Source organism: Chiloscyllium punctatum, chromosome 25, assembly GCF_047496795.1.
Source record: "Chiloscyllium punctatum isolate Juve2018m chromosome 25, sChiPun1.3, whole genome shotgun sequence".
Classification (NCBI taxonomy): domain Eukaryota; kingdom Metazoa; phylum Chordata; class Chondrichthyes; order Orectolobiformes; family Hemiscylliidae; genus Chiloscyllium; species Chiloscyllium punctatum.
Window position 1 is genome coordinate 44,230,658 of NC_092763.1, and position 20,753 is coordinate 44,251,410.

At 40.2% G+C, this 20,753-nt stretch overlaps 1 protein-coding gene across 11 annotated transcripts in view; it reads right to left on the reverse strand.

Moving 5' to 3' along the window:
- The window catches only part of dlg3 (discs, large homolog 3 (Drosophila)), a 534,760-nt gene that overhangs the window by 135,153 nt on the left and 378,854 nt on the right, over positions 1-20,753 (reverse strand). For all 11 annotated transcript variants that reach the window (XM_072595179.1, XM_072595178.1, XM_072595175.1 and 8 more), the window contains one exon: positions 2,878-3,034. In XM_072595179.1, the coding sequence (XP_072451280.1) occupies positions 2,878-3,034 (157 nt within the window). The remainder of the gene's footprint in view (positions 1-2,877; positions 3,035-20,753) is intronic.

Consider the following 20,753-nt stretch of genomic DNA (forward strand, 5'->3'; position numbering starts at 1 on the left):
TTGGATGGAAAATTGCATGAAAGTTAAGAGTGTGCAACAATCAGGCACAGTGTGAAGCAGACTCGGAAAAATGTGCAGCAAGCTAGCATCATAGTGAAGCAGACAGAGTGTGGACCTAAGTTGGACTCGGGAAATAAAAAAAGGAGATAACTTTCAAGTCTATAGTCTTGAAGAGGAGACAGAGTGGCAGCAGTGCGAACCTGGGATTGAATGGTGGTAGAAGAGATTCCCTGTGAAAGATTTTTGGGTGCAGTCCAGATCAAGCTCAGATGGAGCAGCAAGAACCTTGCTAGAATTCAAAAAGGCTGACAGAAATGACATCAGCACAAAGCAGTGAGCTGACTGGGAGGTGGTGGATAAGTGGTTTTTGCCCATTTTAAAGTTGCACTAGGGAAAGATAACTTCTAACTTATTTTTAAAAGAAGACTTAGTTAATTTTCTACTTGGTGTAATTTAGGGAAAGTGTTCCTTTAAGTAAAGATACTGTTTGGTGTATCAGGTGTATTGTACAGCCTGCAATGTGTAGGAAATCTTAGATGCTCCTGTCAGTCTGGATGATTGCATCTGTAATAAGTACGACACTTGGTTTGCTTTTGAACACCAGTTTTTTGAGCTTGAATGTTGGGTGGAGGCATTGGGCTGCAGCTATGAGGCTGAGAACTTTGTGACCAACACATCTTTAGATATAGTCACCTCACAGCTTAAGGAAGTGCAGTCAAGGAAGCAATCTGCTGACCATCGGTCAGAAGAAAGGAAGCTGACAGGTAGTCAAAAAAGTCCCATAATGCACCTCACCCAAGAACAGTATTTTTGAGTTCGAAGATGGTGACAGCAGGTTCTCCTATTCCTAATTTGTATGTTCATTTGATGAATTAAATCTCAGGATGACACTTGCATTTTCATCCTACATATCAATTATCTTTATGGCCTGAGCAAATGAAAGACTTCCTTCTAGAAGCTGAGTTTATTAGACACACAGGATGCTTAAAGCAGCATTCCATCTCAAGTTCCACTTATCTGAGTCTAAAAATCACACAACACCAGGTTATAGTCCAACAGGTTTAATTGGAAGCACTAGCTTTCGGAGCGCCGCTCCTTCATCAGGTGATAGTGGAGGACACAGTTGTAAGACACAGAATTTATAGCAAAAGTTTACAGTGCGATGGAACTGAAATTATACATTGAAAAATACCTTGATTGTTTGTTGAGTCTTTCATCTATTTGAATACCACAATAGTTTCACTTCTTCAATGTGTAAATCACAAAACTTTTTTTTAAAAGTTACATTCTCAGGTTAACTGTAACAATTGGTGTTAGCTAGAAAACATGTTAAAGGTGTTAGCCTTCTGCGTTCTCTGTCTGTGCCATAATGTTTAGACTGATTCTAACCTAAAAAGTGAGAAAACTGAGTCTTACATGAATTCATGCAGTTTTTGAGCAAAGTATAATGTAACTCTGCAATTACAAATTCATCCCACAAACATATATGTATACGTGTGCATGTGTGTGTGTACGTGTGTCTGTCTGGGTTGGGTGGTTATGAGTGTGAGAGAGTGTGTGTCTATGTGAGAGTAGAGTGTAGAGTGCTCTAAGTCTCTGAGAGGATGCATGTGAGAGTGTGGGAGTATGTGAGTCTGTAAGGGTGTGTGTGAGTGTCTGTGTGTGTGTCTGTGTTTATGTGTGTGTAAAGGAGTGCGTGTGTATGGGAGTGTGTGTTTGTCTGTGTGTATAGTGCAATGGTGGTCCTGGTTGAGGCCCTCCCTATGGGTACGGAGCTGAGCTATCAGCCTTTGCTCGGCCACTTTTCGCTGCTGCCTGTCCTGAAGTCCGCCTTGGAGGACAGTCACCCGAAGGTCTAAGGTCAAATGTCCTGGACAGCTGAAGTGTTCCATAACTGGGAGGGAACACTCTTGTCTGTTGATTGTTGTGCGGTGCCCATTCACCCGTTGCCGTAGCCTTTGCTTGGTTTCCCCAGAGTACCATGCCGCAGGGCATCAGTCTAAACATTATGGCACAGACAGAGAACACAGGGGGCTAACACCTCCAACATATTGTCCAGCTAACACCAATTGTTACAGTTAACCTGAGAATGCAAATTAAAAAAAAAAGTTTTGTGATTTACACATGAAAGAAGTGAAACTATCATGGTATTCGAACAGATGAAAGACTCAACAAACAATCAATGTATTTTTCAATTTATAATTTCAGTTACGTCACGCTGTAAACTTTTGCTATGAATTCTGTGTCTTACAATTGTGTCCTCCACAACCACTTGATGAAGGAGCGGCGCTCCGAAAGCTAGTGCTTCCAATTAAACCTGTTGAACTATAACCTGGTGTTGTGTGATTCTTAAACTTTGTACACCCCAGTCCAACACTGGCATCTCCAAATCATTATCTAAGTCTGCTTCCTATCATCTATGTAACCATCCCTTTACTTTGGCTGTGCAAATCATATAAAGGCACCCACCCAGCTCCACACTTGTACACAGTTATTTCACTATAATGGAATGTCACATCCCATCTTTTATAAAGCTTTCCTTATTTTTTGAAAAGGTAGCTCAAGCTCCCTGCTTCCTTCCTATGTAGAGATATTTCCCTCATTATGAAATTTGTCTGTGGTCATCAGTGGCAACAGTGAACAGCATTTGTGGGATTGATTATCGGTTATTTTATGGTAGTGCACACTACTGCTTGATTACTCTGTATATGACAAAACCTTGCTGATTAACTCCTTTTCATCTTGTGAGATGTAATTTCAGAAAGCTGGTTAGATTCAATATGGGGCTTGCCTCAAGTATTGATGCTGTACTTCATATCGATTTACAACCCCTAAGGGAATTTAACCTCATCTTCAGTAAACACACTTATCACTCACTGATAAAATCCGATCTCCTCTTCGTAGCTCTCCACTGAGGTCTGCTGGCCCACCCGCCAAGATGAAAGATACAAAAATCCCTTCACCATCTTCTCCACCGACAATGTTAAAGCCTAATCCTGTGGATCCTTTGTGAAGGACAATCTTTCTTGGTTCCCTGAAATAAACAAGAGCAGCATTAGGAAAAAAAAGCAAACAACCCAATAGTTACAAACGTTTGTATCCCAATTCCAGGAAAATGGCTTCACTGCATTCTCTGTCATTGGGATGGGCAAGAACACTTAAAAAGATATTTCTAATGGTTAACCACATTAAATAATTACATGTCAGAATTTTAAAACTAAGTGAAATTCTCAATGTAACAGAAAACAGGTCCAAAGCCATTGCAAAAGAGAAGGAAATAAATTCAGCCCAAAGAAAAGAACAGGTTTCTATCTCCTCAGTTCATTCCACACTCAGTCTAAAAGAACAATTTACAAATTTTCTGTATCATATGCTTAATTATTTAACTTTGTAAAACTAAAAAATGCGTTGTAAGATTGGCCTTCCTAGGGGTCCATGTCTATTTGGCCCAGAATCTAATTTTGCTGTGTTTTTACACTTTACTCCATTGAACTTTCAATCGAGTACCATTGCTATCAAAGGCTGTGATTGATCCAAAAATGCAAAGTTATCTGAAAATAACCCTTTTTAAAGGACCTTGCACACAATATTCCAAAAGAGAAATCAGGAGAGTAAGAAGCACAAACAACCAGCATCATATTCACCATCATAACTTCAGGAGTTAAAGTACAGTAATACATAACATATTAAGAAAATTGATTTTATACATGCATTTCAAAATTACAAAGATTTGAGAAAATATTTTACATAAATTGAGTGCGGAATTCCAAACATTTAAATGAGATGAATTAAAATTATAAGCACAGAACTCCATTGCTTTATGAAGATTTCCTTTGTTATAGCAGCAGCTTGCATTCTTATACTGATAGAGGGGAATATCCCAAAGCACTTCAGAATATCCCAAAACTGGATAAAAAAACTTTGAACTCTTATTTTGAAAGCTTGATAGTCAATTAGCAAACCTTGCAAAACTAGAAAAGTAGCATTGAAGAGATACTTGTTTGTCAGGCTTTCAAAATTAAACTTGCTAAATATTAAAAGAGTCCAAAAGAAATGGTGTCAAGGAAAATCAGAGAGAGAACATAGTCCAGCCAGAAACACTAGTGTTTTAGCTATGAAGACTAGACCTTGAATTGAGATAAGAAATTCCAGCAAACTATAATCTTTTCCAGGAAAATTAACTATAAAGGGCTTTCCATAAGATACGTTTGCACAGGTGCAAATCACATTTAAACTGCGGCTGCAGAACATAATTGGGTGTTGCAGTTAAACAAAGTTTCATTGTACAGTGGTGGTGTGCTACAGGCAGAGTTGCTGCAGAATTATATACTTTTTACATGAATGTTGGAGTCCACAATGATTTGGGATAGTGATGGTCGAAATTTCATCTTGCCGTCTATCAGATGATTGACCAGGAATTACTCACACCCTGGGAGTGGCTGTCACTGGTGTATAGCAGAGGAATTTGGAAGCTGATAATCAACTTGTTATCTTGGGTTATGAACATACTTTTCTTGGCCAACTATTCCTAAGCTGGAATCATTGGTGGGAGCTCAAACTTAGAGCTGCAGCCTCAGAGACATGGGGACTCACCCACTGAACTACAAGGCTTCCTGATTCATTCAGCAATATGGCTAATCAGTATCGTAAACTAAACCCATACTTTGATTAAAGATATAAAAGACTGAATACATTGATGACCTGTACTGTAATCGAAGAAATAAGTTTCTGTAAATTGGCAGAAGGAGATGTCAAAAGGACAGACAGAGAAGGAGAAAGGAAAAGACAGAGAAATTATGATTGATCATGAAAAGAATCTATAACCACAGGAGCTGGTCACTTCTTGTGTACATATGATCACGATTAATAGCATATTTGAGCTTGATATTGGTGAACTGTTTGTTTGCATTATGGCACTTGATATTAGTCAAATGCTAAGCATTATGGCACTCCATATGAGTGAAAGGCTGAATTGCTGGAAGCAAAATAAAAAAGTAGCTACTGTTTTGTTTCCCTTACTTAACCTGTAAGATCTGTAGCAATTATTTATAAACATTTTAATTTCCCTGTAACCACTGTTATAAACAAACTGACTCACTTATGCATAACCATCTTTTGAGTGAATCAATCTGTTTTATTTAATTAGATTAGATTCCCTACAGTACAGAAACAGGCCCTTTTTGCCCAACAAGTCCACACCGAACCTCCGAAGAGTAATCCACCCAGACCCATTTCCCTCTAACTAATGCACCTAACACTATGGGCTATTTAGCATGGCCAATTCACATCTTTGGAGCACCCAGAGGGAACCCACACAGACATGGGGAGAACGTGCAAACTCCACATAGACAGTCAGCCGAGGCTGGAATCAAACCTGGGACACTGGTGCTGTGAGGCAGCAGTGCTAACCACTGAGCCACCATGCCACTCTAAACATATGTAGATAATTTTATCCAGTTGGAATCACTTGAAACGTTTGCCCAGTGAACTTGATGTTTACTATATTTTGCTGGGAATTTAAAATCTCGGGCAAATAGCTGTTACCAGAAGGCAAGTAGCAGGAGGTTGTATAGGGGATTGAAAATTGACTCATTTTTAAAAGCAGAGAAATCACTCTCTTTGATGTTATATAGTTGAATGTCATGCTGCAGGAGATGCACAAAAGGAAAGCGGTCCTTCCAAGAATTGAACACCACCCTGCAGTAAATATATTGCAGTCACACAGTCTTTTATATTTGGCCGAAAATTAAGATGATGTCTTCCGAAATCAGACACTTCTCACTAATGTATTTTTTTCATGTGAGCTCATCGACCATTGCAAAACCTGAGAAGATTTCTGTACTTGATATATCATCTGAAGTTTGGATACAAACTTTACTCCTCTTTGTTGCACATGATACAATTGAAGGTTGAAGTGGCAACCAAGGAACAACATAGATGCTGAGCTGTCCAGGCTAATTTTCAAATTGAAAATTGTTATCTTTATTCCTAAGTCTGTTCATCACTGCATCTTTCCCCAGCGCTGTGCCCCATTTGCACTCAAGTTGTGGAGCACTCGTCAGTGGAATGATTCTAGCTTCAAGTGACTTTCACAGTCCCTTCACTTCATCAGTCTTCAGCCATATTGGCCTTCATTTTTGAGCTGCCTTTCTAATGCCATCCAGCTTGCTCTGATATCTTCTAAAAGCTACACAAACTTACCATTGCAACTTTTCCTTTGACCACCTCAGCTAATTCATTTTACTGTTCGCTGCCCAATCCATCTTACTGTAGGGGTTCCTGTCTTTTATGAAACACTCGACTTATAGTTCTTTTGACTTGTGTATTTGGGGTGGCACAATGGCTCAGTGGTTAGCACTGCTGCCTCACAACACCAAGGACCCGGGTTCGATTCTCACCTTTGGTGACTTCTCCTTGTGCCTGTGTTGGTTTCCTCCCACAGTCCAAAGATGTGCTGGTCAGGTGAATTGGCCATGCTAAATTACCCATAGTGTTAGGTACATTAGTTAGGGATAAATGTGGGGGATTTACCCCCACACTATAGGGAATCTAATCTAATCATTGCTTGCCTCCGAGTCATTGATGAGGGATCCAGCAGCAGCACTGGAAGCAGGTGTGTCTTCACTCTTGAGGAATCCAGCTGACTGAGAGCAATCATGCAGCAGTTGGCCATTCAGCCTTAACAAGGCATGGGACCGTCCTATTACTGTGCATGTGCGTGCCGTCCTATTACTGTGCATGTGCGTGTGTTTGTCTATCAGCCAGTGGGCAATTAATAGATCTGAAATGTACCCTAGGGTCAGGAAGCTCCACCTCAGAGATCTGTCAATCAATCAGAGCCCTGCAACTCTCCAGTATAAACAGCACCACTGGGAGGAGTGTCCACTGGCAGTACAATGTTTGGGACTTGAGGAGGCATTTAGCACTGGCTCAGGATTTTATTTTTAACTGTTTGGGGACCTCGTGGGACACATGGAGCTGGGTTTGAGAGACTATGGTGGAGGAAAGGATCCTGAGGTCCTGACATGGCCTTCCAATTGTCTCAGGGGCCTGTTGAAGAGGGTCCTCTGTTTGCCCACTGTTATCCCATGTAGGGAAGGCTGCTGGGCTTCTTGCGTGGCATGCACATCTCCCGCCATCAATTACATTTCATTAGCAGTGGGAGGGGACCTGTAAGTCGACATTAATTCACTTGGCTCACCTAAAGTTAATCCCCCACTGCCACTGTAAAATTGCAGTGGGGCAGGAGTAGGTGGGTAAGTGGTGAATAGCTGCCTGCTGATTTTAGACACCCTCCCTGCCTTCACACCTGCTGGCAGGGGAGCATAAAATCCAACCTGTTGTGTTCACATGCGCAACATTGGTTTTATAGGGACTTGCAGAACATGAAGTTCTTATAGACAGACTCACACATTGCTATTTCTAAATGTTTATTTCACGTGCAGGTTGTGGAAACTCAAGAGAACTGTTTCAGCTGCACTGTCCAGATTATTTGAGGGGTTTAAAGATCTCAGAGAGTGCAGCATCCCACTGTATCCAGCACTCATCACCAGTGCAGATACTGTCACTGGAGTGGGTCACATATGGTCTCAGATTGTTTGTTGCAATTTGGTCTAAAAGTGCATGCAGACACTTGTGCAATCAACTGTCCAAGATTGTTACAAACAAGATCAATAATAATCAGAGATCTATGGGAGGCCAGGAATATACTGACTGCAAGGCTGACGACAAGTCTCTAGATGCAAATTTATGGAGTTAAAGGGAGATGTGAGAGAACATCTGAGAATCTTAATAAGGAGTCCTTTTGAGTATCATAAAGTCGTAGGTATGTGAGCACATGGCTTTCTCCATTGAGAAAATGTCAATACTCAGAGAGACAGATCCATCAGGGGCATGCAGATCTGCAGAACATCACCTTGTCCCTTAGTTCCATACAGGAATATTAAGGTGTGGGGGCAGTGGGAGAGTGGCAAAGTACATGAATCTCCACCAGGCTCTTGTGCTTCTTTGCTCAGGAGGGAGGTAGATGAGATTTGAATGGGGTGAAGATTGGCTGCCCTCCACATTTGACGTGTCTTCTCAGCATGCTCTGAAACTGAAACTTCTTAGCCATCTGCCAGTGACCCCAGCTCCAACATCAGAGATTCTTGGGGAGGTTTCTGTTCCTGTACAGAAACCCTTCAGCCACTTGGTCTTCTAGGCCTTAGGTTGCCAGAAGACCTCTTCCAATGTCATGGCAGGTCATGGGACCATAAAGTCAGCAGCCTCCCTTCATATGAAGAAGATTATGGGCAGCACGGTGGCACAGTGGTTAACACTGCTGCCTCACAGCGCCTGAGACCCGGGTTCAATTCCTGCCTCAGGTGACTGACTGTGTGGAGTTTGCACGTTCTCCCCGTGTCTGCGTGGGTTTGCTCCGGTTTCCTCCCGCAGTTCAAAGATGTGCAGGTCAGGTGAATTGGCCATGCTAAATTGCCCATAGTGTTCGGTAAGGGGTAAATGTAGGGGTATGGGTGGGTTATGCTTTGGTGGGTCGGTGTGGACTTGTTGGGCTGAAGGACCTGTTTCCACACTGTAATGTAATCTAATCTAATTACTTATGGTTTTATAGGTGTAACAAATTTGATCTTGTTTTCAATGTTATTTTAATTCAAGGATGCTAACTTCATCTTTTTTGTTTTGTTTTGTTCATTGCTTGGCAGAAGCCATCCTCATCTCAGGACATCTATGGTCTGCCAGTATAGGGGCTAGCCTTTTTTGGATAGACTCAATACTGAGTAAGCATCTTGACTTGAGCAATCAGTGCTATGATAGTGACTGGAAGATGGGGACAGGAGTATACATTTAGTTTGTAATTTATTAAATTCAGTAGGAAAGATAATTGTTGTTTAAGAAACCAGATAAGTATCAGATTGTCCCATTCTTCCAAGGCATGCTTTACAATGTCCCTCGCATCCAGTCAAGACTTCCTGATTATGAATTGCCAGCTCAGCATCAATGATACTTACCTGATGAAACGCCTCATCACACTGCAATGCTATCCTGTGGAGAGTACAGAAAGCCATCACCGTGTATGACATATTTGTTGGACCATACTAGCGAGCTCCTCCAGATTAATTGAGGCATTGAACAGCATTTTCAGCAACCCAATATTCTGCTTTGTGGCTACGCAGGTGGACACATGGCAGGTATTGTACTTTTCATCTGCTGCAGACGTGTTTCAATGGGTTGTCATAGTCATAGAGTCATTGTCATAGAGATGTACAGCATGGAAACAGACCCTTCGGTCCAACCCATCCATGCCGACCAGATATACCAACCCAATCTAGTCCCACTGCCAGTACCTGGCCCATATCCCTCCAAACCCTTCCTATTCATATACCCATCCAAATGCCTCTTAAATGTTGCAATTGTACCAGCCTCCACCACATCCTCTGGCAGCTCATCCCATACACATACCACCCTCCGTGTGAAAAAACCTACGCCCTCTAGTTCTGGACTCCCCTACCCCAGGGAAAAGACTTTGTCTATTTACCCTATCCATGGCCCTCATAATTTTGTAAATCTCTATAAGGTCACCCCTCAGCCTCCAACACTCCAGGAAAAACAGCCCCAGCCTGTTCAGCCTCTCCCTGTAGCTCAAATCCTCCAACCCTGGCAACTTCCTTGTAAATCTTTTCTGAACTCTTTCAAGTTTCACAACATCTTTCCGCTAGGAAGGAGAACAGAATTGCACGCAATATTCCAACAGTGGCCTAACCAATGTCCTGTACAGCTGCAACATGACCTCCCAACTCCGTACTCAATACTCTGACCAATAAATGAAAGCATACCAAACGCCTTCTTCACTATCCTATCTACCTGCGACTCCACTTTCAAGGAGCTATGAATCTGCACTCCAAGGTCTCTTGGTTCAGCAACGTTCCCTAGGACCTTACCATTAAGTGTATAAGTCCTGCTAAGATTTGCTTTCCCAAAATGCAGCACCTCACATTTATCTGAATTAAACTCCATCTGCCACTTCTCAGCCCATTGGTCCATCTGGTCCAGATCCTGTTGTAATCTGAGGTAACCCTCTTCGCTGTCCACTACATCTCCAATTTTTGTATCATCTGCAAGCTTACTAACTGTACCTGTTATGCTCGCATCCAAATCATTTATGTAAATGACAAAAAGTAGAGGTCCCGTCACCGATCCTTGTGGCACTCCACTGGTCACAGGCCTCCAGTCTGAAAAACAACCCTCCACCACAACTCTCTGTCTTGTACCTTTGAGCCAGTTTTGTATCCAAATGGCTAGTTCTCCCTGTATTCCATGAAATCTAACCTTGCTAATCAGTCTCCCATGGGGAACCTTGTCGAACGCCTTACTGAAATCCATATAGATAACATCTACCGCTCTGCCCTCATCAATCCACTTTGTTACTTCCTTAAAAATCTCAATCAAGTTTGTGAGACATGATTTCCCACTCACAAAGCCATGTCGACTATCCCTAATAAGTCCTTGCCTTTCCAAATACATGTACATTCTGTCCCTCAAGATTCCCTCCAACAACTTGCCCACCACCGACTTCAGGCTCACGGGTCTAATATCTCAGCACTTCTCTAGTTTTCCACAGAGTTCCAGGGTATACCTGATCAGGTCCTGGGGATATATCCACCTTTAACCGTTTCAAGACATCCAGCACTTCCTCCTCTGTAATTTGGATATTTTGCAAGGTGTCACCATCTATTTCCCTACAGTCTATATCTTCCATATCCTTTTCCACAGTAAATACTGATACAAAATACTCGTTTAGTATCTCCTCCATCTTCTGTGGCTCCACACAAAGGCCACCTTGCTGATCTCTGAGAGGCCCTTCTTTCTCCCTAGTTATCCTTTTGTCCTTAATATATTTGTAAAATCCCTTTGGATTCTCCTTAATTCTATTTGCCAAAGCTACCTCATGTCCCCTTTTTGCCCTCCTGATTTCCCTCTTAAATATACTCCTACTGCCTTTATACTCTTCGATGGATTCACTCGATCTATCCTGTCCATACCTGACATATGCTTCCTTCTTTTGCTTAACCAAACCCTCAATTTCTTTTAGTCATCCAGCATTCCCTATACCTACCAGCCTTCCCTTTCACCCTGACAGGAATATACTTTTTCTGAATTCTCGTTCTCTCATTTCTGAAGGCTTCCCATTTTCCAGCCATCCCTTTACCTGCGACCATCTGCCCCGAATCAGCTTTCAAAATTTCTTGCCTAATACCGTCAAAATTGGCCTTTCTTCAATTTAGAACTTCAACTTTTAGATCTGGTCTATCCTTTTCCATCACTATTTTAAATCTAACAGAATGATGGTCGCTGGCCCCAAAGTGCTCCCCCACTGACACCTCAGTCACCTGTCCTGCCTTATTTCCCAAGAGTAGGTCAAGTTTTGCACCTTCTCTGGTAGGTACATCCACATACTGAATCAGAAAATTTTCTTGTACGCACTTAACAAATTCCTCTCCATCTAAACCCTTAACAATATGGCAGTCCCAGTCTACATTTGGAAAGTTAAAATCCCCTACCATAATCACCCTATTATTCTTACAGATAGATGAGATCTCCTGACAAATTTGTTTCTCAATTTCCCTCTGACAATTAGGAGGTCTATAATACAATCCCAATAAGGTGATCATCCCTTTCTTATTTCTCAGTTCCACTCAAATAACTTCCCTGGATGTATTTCTGGGAATATCCTCCCTCAGCACAGCTGTAATGCTATCCGCTATCAAAAACGCCACTCCCCCATCTCTCTTGCCTCCCTTTCTATCCCTCCTGTAGCATTTGTATCCTGGAACATTAAGCTGCCAGTCCTGCCCATCCCTGAGCCATGTTTCCGTAATTGCTATGCTATCCCAGTCCCATGTTCCTAACCATGCCCTGAGTTCATCTCCTTCCCTGTTAGGCCCCTTGCATTGAAATAAATGCAGTTTAATTTATTAGTCCTACCTTGTCCCTGCCTGCCATGACTGTTTGACTCGCTTCTGTTCTCAACTGTATCAATCTCAGATTGACCTCTTTCCTCACCATCTCCCTCGGTCCCACCCCCCCCCACCTTACTTAGTTTAAATTCTCCCGAGCAGCTCCAGCAAATGTCCCCGCCAGTACATTAGTCCCCTTCCAATTTAGGTGCAATCTGTCCTTCTTGTACAAGTTACTTCTACTCCGAAAGAGATTCCAATGATCCAAAAATGTGAATCCTTCTCCCATACACCAGCTCCTCAGCCATGCGTTCATCTGCTGTATCCTCCTATTCCTGCCCTCACTAACTTGTAGCACTGGGAGTAATCCAAATATTACTACTCTCGAGGACGTCCTTTTTAAATTCCTGCCTAACTCTCTGTAATCTTCCTTCAGACTCTCAACCTTTTCCCTTCCTATGTCGTTGGTTCCAATGTGAACAACGACCTCTTGCTGGCCCCTCTCCCCCGTGAGAACATTCTGCACCCTCTCTGAGACATTCTTAATCCTGGCACAAGGGAAGCAACACATCATTCTGATTTTTTGTTGCTGGCCACAGAAACGTCTGTTTATACCTCGGACTACAGAATCCCCTAACACAATTCATCTCTTGGATCCGGACGTGACCCTCATTGCATTAGAACCAGTCTCAATACCAGAAACTTGGCTCTTCGTGCTACGTTCCCATGAGAATCCATCACCCCCTACATTTTCCAAAACAGCATACCTGTTTGAAATGGGTATATCCACAAAAGACTCCTACACTAGCTGCCTATCTCTCTTACCTTTCCTGGAGTTAACCGATCTATGTGACTGTATCTAAGACTTTCCCCCATTCCTATAACTGTCATCCATCACATACTGTTGTTGTTGCAAATTCCTCATTGCTTCTAACTGCCTTGTCAACAAAAATCCATCCTTAATCTGGTGCGAACCAGAAAGCATGTGATCTGCCTGCACCACAGATAGTATCTGAAACCTCCCTTAAGTTGCAGTGAGCACTATGCAGTTTCATGATTAAGTATATGCTTAGTAATTCTCATTGCAATCCTATTCCATTTGGCAGCAAAATTGCTGTGGAGTTCTTCTACTGCTGGCAAAATCCAGTTAGTTTCTGGATAAGCTTATCCCACTTTGATTTTTCATTGCCTGTGCTTCTCAAACTGTATGTTCAAGCTACACAAAATTTAGTCCACATTCCAAAATGACAAAATGTTTGTATTACCTTGATCTAATTAGATTTTTTGTAAGGCTAAGAATCAGCATTGAGAAGAAAGTAGGTGTATAGCAAAGTTATCTTTTATCCACACAACCAATAAGACCGAAAAACTGAAGGTTTTCTCAGAAGCAACTTGGATGGATCAGTGGACGTGCTGAGTGTGGACCCTTTGACAAAACATGTGCTTGTCCTAAATGGACCTATAGGTATGTGCATCTGAAAACTGAAAATACCTTTTGTCAAAAAACAGTTGGTCCGCAGGTTTTTGATTAAGAATTCAGGACTTGTATCACAATGAAGTGGCTGGAGAATGAGAATGTGCAGCCAAGAATCATCATGTAGAAACACAGGACTGAGAAAGAACATGCATAGAGTATGAATCCTGCAGCACATGGGAAGAAGGTGGTGAATTAATGTAAGTGACTGCACCATAACATGAGTATAGTGCACCAGTGCATAATTATGCTGGAATGGAACAAGTTGTACTTTTAAATATTACTTCACCTTCTTCCCATCAGTAATACAATTTGCTTCATTCTTTCCAAATTCAAAAGAAATAAAAGGAAAAATGATGTTTTGCAATGGTAAGGCCAATGTGACAAGCCGTCACGTTCCAGAAATGAACCACTTAAACAATTAAGTTATGCTTTGCTTTATACAATTACCACGAGGCCTTACAACTACTGTCCTTTCTGGAAGGTTTTGTTTATGCTGCTTTTACCAAGACGTCAAGCTTGGCACAGGGATAGTGTGCCAGCTCTGAGTCACAAGTTTGTGCTTTCAAGGCCCACTTCAGAGACATTGAACATAACCTAAACTAACACTTCAATACTGTGGCAGTGCCGTGACACGTGCCATCTTTTGCATGAGATATTAAAGTACTCACTCAGGAAGGTGTAATAATATAATAATTTAGTTTCACTGTGTTTTATTTATAATGTTAAAGAAAAATCTTATGGCACTTCTTAAATCACAGTTTAGTTTTCCCCATGCCTTGAATAACACTTAGCTTCAACCAATACCATTAAAACATATGATCTCATTTTATATCTCAAGGCTATTTGTGGAACTTAGCTATGCACAAAAAATTGCCATATTTACAGATATGACAAGAGTTTAAAAGTACTTAATTGGTTATGGTGTGTTTTAGGATGCCCTGAGAACATAAAGAAACTACATTACTTTAAGTTTTACTTCCCTTTTACTCCAGGTACTATAAGATAGTTCGAAGCCATTTCATCTTGATTGGTTTTTAGTGTTTCTAGAGTCAGTGCAGAATAATATTTTCGTAGACCTTTCAGGTAACAATTCTGCATAACAAGATTACTGAATGACACCAACACTTCATGTTGGGACACATTATGGACCCAGTTTTAGTTCATATAATTCATTCACGCAGACAGAGTTATAAATCAATTTGCAAAGGTGTTTTTTCTTAAGATTTCCTGTGATTAAGCTCAAGCTATTATTCACACATTCCAATATTTATGAACCTGTCCTTGAAAAATTAGTTTCCAAAGTAACCTTATCTTGGAGAAAAAAAAATCATTGAGCCCGGTTTTGTGGAGAAACAGGTAGTTCTAGCTGGGAGGCTTTTTTTAAGCAGCTCTCGTTGTGCCACAATCAGTGACCTTTAATTGCTCTGACATCAGTGGGAGCAGGAAGCCAGGCATTAGGTTTCCATTGAGACATTGAGCAAGTAAGGCAGAACTATTTGGATTTCAGATAGGGGTCATTATATTAATCAATTTATTAAGTTTACAGACTTTAGAATTCACAGGGTTTGTCAAACAAGGTCACTGACAAATAGATATTCATAGTTAGACCACCTTTCTCCACCTCACCAGGTACCCGACCACCTTTTTCTGCAAATTTCATCATACAGCAAATGAATTTGATAAGGAATTTCTCCGAAGAACCTACGAATATTATATGTAGTGGGAACATACCGAAATGGGTGAGTGTTAAGTTAAAATTAAGTATGTTAGAATGCCGTTGTTGACAATCTAGAAAAAGGAAGACATATAAAGTTACAGTTAGAAACAGTCATCATAATTTTGAATGGTTATAATTACTCCTCCATAAAATATTTGCACAACTGTTCACTTTAGAGGCACTGCCAGTTTCAACATTTTATTTACCTATTTCAGATTCCTAGCACAGGTTTTGCATATTCTCTTCATGGGATAAGTGATCCATCTTCACTGCTGAGTGATTCATATCAGTGGAACAAATTTCTTCTTTTTGTACTGAAGGTCCTGCAGTGGCAGCCAGACTAATTACAGGCACTTTGATCAAACGGGATCATAGCAACATTGCTGTACTTTACCATAATGGAAACTAGCAAATAAATCCATTTTACTAAATAATCATTAATGACCTACTAAGGAATTCCTGAGATTGCACTTTCAGTTGGTTATTGCAACAGTATCAGATGATTATGCAACACCTAATACACTACAGTATAGTAGATGAATATATTTAAGATAATTACAGTCTGAGGTACTCTTCCCTGATTAGGGTATGTTAGGAGACAATGACCTTCTGTTACAAGATGGAGAATTACTTTCTTACAGAAATGGATTATAATAGATTGAAGAGCAATTTGAACAGTAGAAGGTAGTCTGGAGAGTTTTGAAGTTTCTAAGTGAGATGGAAATGAAAGGAGAAAGGAGGTTGTTTCAAGACCATCTTCCTCTATTAGAGAATTAATAGTGACCAGAAACTCAACTGGACTCACTGTATAAATACAGTGGCAACAAGAGCAGGTCAGAGGCAAGGAATACTGCAACGAGTAACTCACTTCCTGATTCCCCAAACTTTGTCCACTATCTACAAGGCACATGTAAGGAGTGTGATGGAATACTCCCCACTCGCCTGGATAAATGCAGTTCCAACGACACTCAAGAAGCTTGACACCATCCAGGACAAAGTAGCCCAATTGATTGGTACCACAGCCACAAACATCCACTTCCTCTACCATTGATGCTCAGTAGCAACAGTGTGTACTATCTAGAAGATGCACTACAGAAATTCACCAAAGACCCTTAGACAACACCTTCTAAACCAATGGCCACTTCCATCTAGAAGGACAAGGGCAGCAGATACATGAGAACACCACAACCTGCAAGCTCCTCTCCAAATCACTCACCATTGTGACTTTAAGTTATATCACCATTTAGTCATTGTTATCACCATTTTTTCATTGTCCCTCAGTCAAAATCCTGGAAATCCCTCCCAAAGGGCATTGTAGGTCTACCTACAACACATGGCCAGTTCAAGAAGGCAATTCACTACTATCTTCTGAAGGGCAACTAGGGATGGAAATAAATGATGTCCAGTCAGGACACCCACGTTCCAGGGGTGAATAAAAAAATGTCATGATTATTTTTTGCTAATATTAGCCATAGAAAATAAATGGGCCAGATAAAGGAAAACCTGCTTGGGTCACAGGCTTCATCCCTAGAATTTATGTGTCTTGGGGTGGGGGAGAAGAGACCAACAGTGTTTTCAGCAAGGGTGGGAACAACTAGAAAAACCCAGTTAGGACAAAGAAGATATGGCAGGCCCCATTGTTAATATATTTCATCATTCTATATTATGCGTCCATGAAATTAAGATGGGATTACGTTAGAAAATCCAGCCATCATAGCCATGCAGTTTGACAGCTGCCTCTGTAGCCAACATGATGCATTTATCAGCTGAACCAACCATAAGACTTTTGTAATCTTTTAAAGTTTCAGTTAAAAGGCAATTGATCTATGTTTAAATCAAATTGTTGATGGCTGTCCTCCATACTTCAGTATTCTCCAGGTTAAACTGTCAAACAAGTTATCAGGCATAGTGGGGGTGGAGATAGTGAACACTAAATAACAATCACACATGCTCAAGATACAGTACAATGCATTTCTGGAAGAAGAATTTGTTCAGTAATGTGGTGAAGACAGACTGCTGATTTTAATTGTTGAATAAAGTTCAGATTTATTGTCCCCAATCTCCTTTTTCTGTTCCAAAGCTTCATGCATTCTTGATCATTTTAACCAGACAATGGTAGATTTTAGATATTAAGGGAAGGAGGAATATTGGAGTTGTGTAGGAAACTGTAACTAAGGTATAATGCCTTATTCTTCAAGAAAGCTACAGATAATTTCCATTAGTCAAAACTTAAAAGGTAATAAATACAAAATTTCTGAGTTATTAAGATTGACCCACTATTGTGTTATTGAACATGAGATATTCTTTGGCACTAACTGTCCAGTATACCTTCCATTTTTCCTGTATTGCCCTCCTTTTATTTAATTTTATAAAACCTCATAAAGTTCCCTCTCATTTCTAACCTTTCCTCATTCAAAGTATTAACATTATGGCTTCTACTCTGCATTGATTCCTGAACATGAGTCTGTAATTTTGCAGATTTATTTTGTTGCTTATATTTGAAAACTTTATAGTTGGGAAGCAAGATATTAAACTAGTAACTACATGTTGTTTAGACTAATCCTCAGCCTATCCATATACTTGATTCCCTTAGATTGCATGAATTTATCAATCTTTGTCCCAAACATACCGAATGACGGAATAGCCACAAATTTCTATAGTAGAGAACTATGAAAGGTCACAATATTTTGAATGAAGAAACAGTCTCATTTTAGCTCTAAAAACTAATCCCTGGGACTCTGAGCCCCAGTTAGACTTACAAGATAGGGAGATAATTTCTCAGGATCCAGAATGTCAAGCTCCTTAAGAATTTTATGATTTGGAGATGCCGGTGTTGGAATGGGGTGTACAAAGCTAAAAGTCACACAACACCAGGTTATAGTCCAACAGGTTTAATTGGAAGCACACTAGCTTTCGGACCATCTGATGAAGGAGCGTCGCTCCGAAAGCTAGTGTGCTTTCAATTAAACCTGTTGGAATATAACTTGGTGTTGTGTGATTTTTAACTAAGAATTTTATGTATTTCAATGAGATCACTTCACATTCTCCAAAACTTTACAGAACATGGGCCCTTTACTCAAACTCTCCTCATAAGAAAATCATCCCCATCCCGGAAATCTGTTTAGTAAATTGTCATTGCAAACATATCTATCCTTGGGTTTGAAGACCAAAACTACACAATGGGTTGTTCTCACTATTGCTCAAGATAATTGCAGTAACTTCTTTCCACTTGTATTCCAATTCTATTGGAACAAAGGCTAATATCTCATTAGTATTTCTAATTCTTCACTGTACTTGCGCTAATTTGTGATTTGTGCACAAAGATCCCCAAATCCATGCAAATATACCACTTCCCAGTCTTTCACTTTTTAAAAAGTATTATCGATTTTTCCTCACAAAGTCAACATAACTATATGTTTTCCCACATTATAATGCACCTGTCACACTCTTCTTAATTGTTTATAGCTATTTGTAGCCTCCCTGTGCTGTCTTCACAAGCTGCTTTCTGAATCAGCTTTGTGTTGTCAGTTAACTTAAAAATATGCTCAAAGTCCTGTCAGCCAGCTGTCTGCCTCATGATACAACGCTTTTTGCTTCAGTGGGCAATTGTGTGTTCAGTATCACCTTATGTAGATAAGGAGTCTCAATCTAGCATTGTGTCTTTGGGTATTCGAGCATCACCTTTCTAAATGTGGTCCAGACATTGCAGATATGTGCAATGGGCTTCGTAATTAGCGAGGCTGTGCAAGTTAATGAACTTCTCCTAACCAAAGATACACGAGACACTGAAAATGGAAACTGCCCCACATTTTCTCCTGTTTAGGAATATCTGTTCAAGTCTCCGTGTTGTAAAGAGTGCACTGAGGACACAGGCTTAGTGGACTCATAGTTTGATCGCTTTAACAAGGGATTGTTGGTCCATCTAGTCTTATTCTATTTAGACATAAATGTAGTCTTTGCAATACCCATGTTTACTTTGCATCAATTGATAAACTGCTCACGATTGTGTTGCCAGGATATGTGAAGCTTTCGACCATCTTATATAAGTTATTGTTGATGTAGATTGTAAGTGCCTGAAACACAAACACTGATCTTATTTATGCCCCAATTGTTACAGCTTGCTAACCTGAAAATGACCAATTTATTTCTATTTCCTCTTTCTTATTTATTAACAATCTTCATCCATACTAATACATTACCTCAATCCCATGAACCCTAAGATTTTGTAATAGCCCCTTGTTTAAGGCTTCATCAAATACTTTCTGAATTTCAATTTGTTCCCCCTTAAGTTTGATGCTAGGAACAACCTCAAAACACTAAGAAATTTGTCAAACACCATTTTCTTTCCATAACATAACTGGTTGGGTCAACATAGATTTATGATTTTCTAAGTGCTCTGTTACAACATCTTTAATAACTGATTCTGTAATTTTTCCTATTACTGAAGTCAGGAGAACTGGCCCTATTTTCTTTTGCCTTCATTTTTGAATAGTGCCGTTATATTTTCTGCCCTGCAGTCTACAAGGTCTGTTCTAAAATCTTGGGAATCCTTGAATGATAAAAAATCATGTATCCATTATGTTGGTTACTATCTCTTTGAGTATCCTAAGATGAGCACCATCGGGTAAGTAATTTTCTTCACAATAACTCTAACCCTTTCTTGCCACTCAAATTGAACTGGACTATATTCCTGTTTTACTCTCAGCCAGTGTTTCAATCTGACATCCTCTGGATTACTTCCATAAAGCTGACTGCCTTTACATTATGTCAGTTTATCTACCAAAATCTATTTTCATACCTTTATTGCATCAAGACTCTCCTTGCCTTTCTTCATCTATACGCCATAAATTTGAAATTGTTCAGCATATGTTATCCATATCCCCTCCTGCATTAAGTCCCACTCACCCGTTAATCCTCAAGACTCTACACTGAGTCTTTGTTCATCCACATTGTAAATTTAAATTTCTCCATTTTGTCTTCAATTTCTTTCACAGCTTCACTTAAAATTACCTTTACTATTTTCTCCATGTTTATGGCCCCAATCAGTTTCTTTGGCATTATAATTGCAGCCATGTACTGGGACACTCTCCATAAGCCCTATATTTCTTACCCTTCCTCTGAAGGCCTTCATAAATTTACTTTTTGACTATCCTTCAATTGTCTTTAAAATAACCTGTAGCTCAGTTTTCTATTCATCCTACTACCATTACTAAGTAAATGCTTGGACATTTTGTACGTTAGAAGTATTAAATAAATGCAAGCTATTGTTGAAAGACTGGGCAAATGTCAGTAAATTTTCATTTCCAATAGACAGAAATAAATTCACCTTGAATCACCTTAACAGACCCCTACTCTGCCCTGTTTTGCAGGTGCAATTCTGGTGAAACATTTAAGTATTTAGTGCCATTACTCTGCGAAGCCAAAGGCAACTTCTAACATTCACTTATCTGTAATTAATTGCTGTCAGCATTTCCCTGCTTCTCCACTGCTAAGTCATCATGGATGGATGCTATTACTTGGTTTGATGTGAATTTTCAATTTTTGTGCTTAGAATCACTATAAAATATTTAGAAATGATATGTCTCTTTAAAAGAGGTGTAACTGG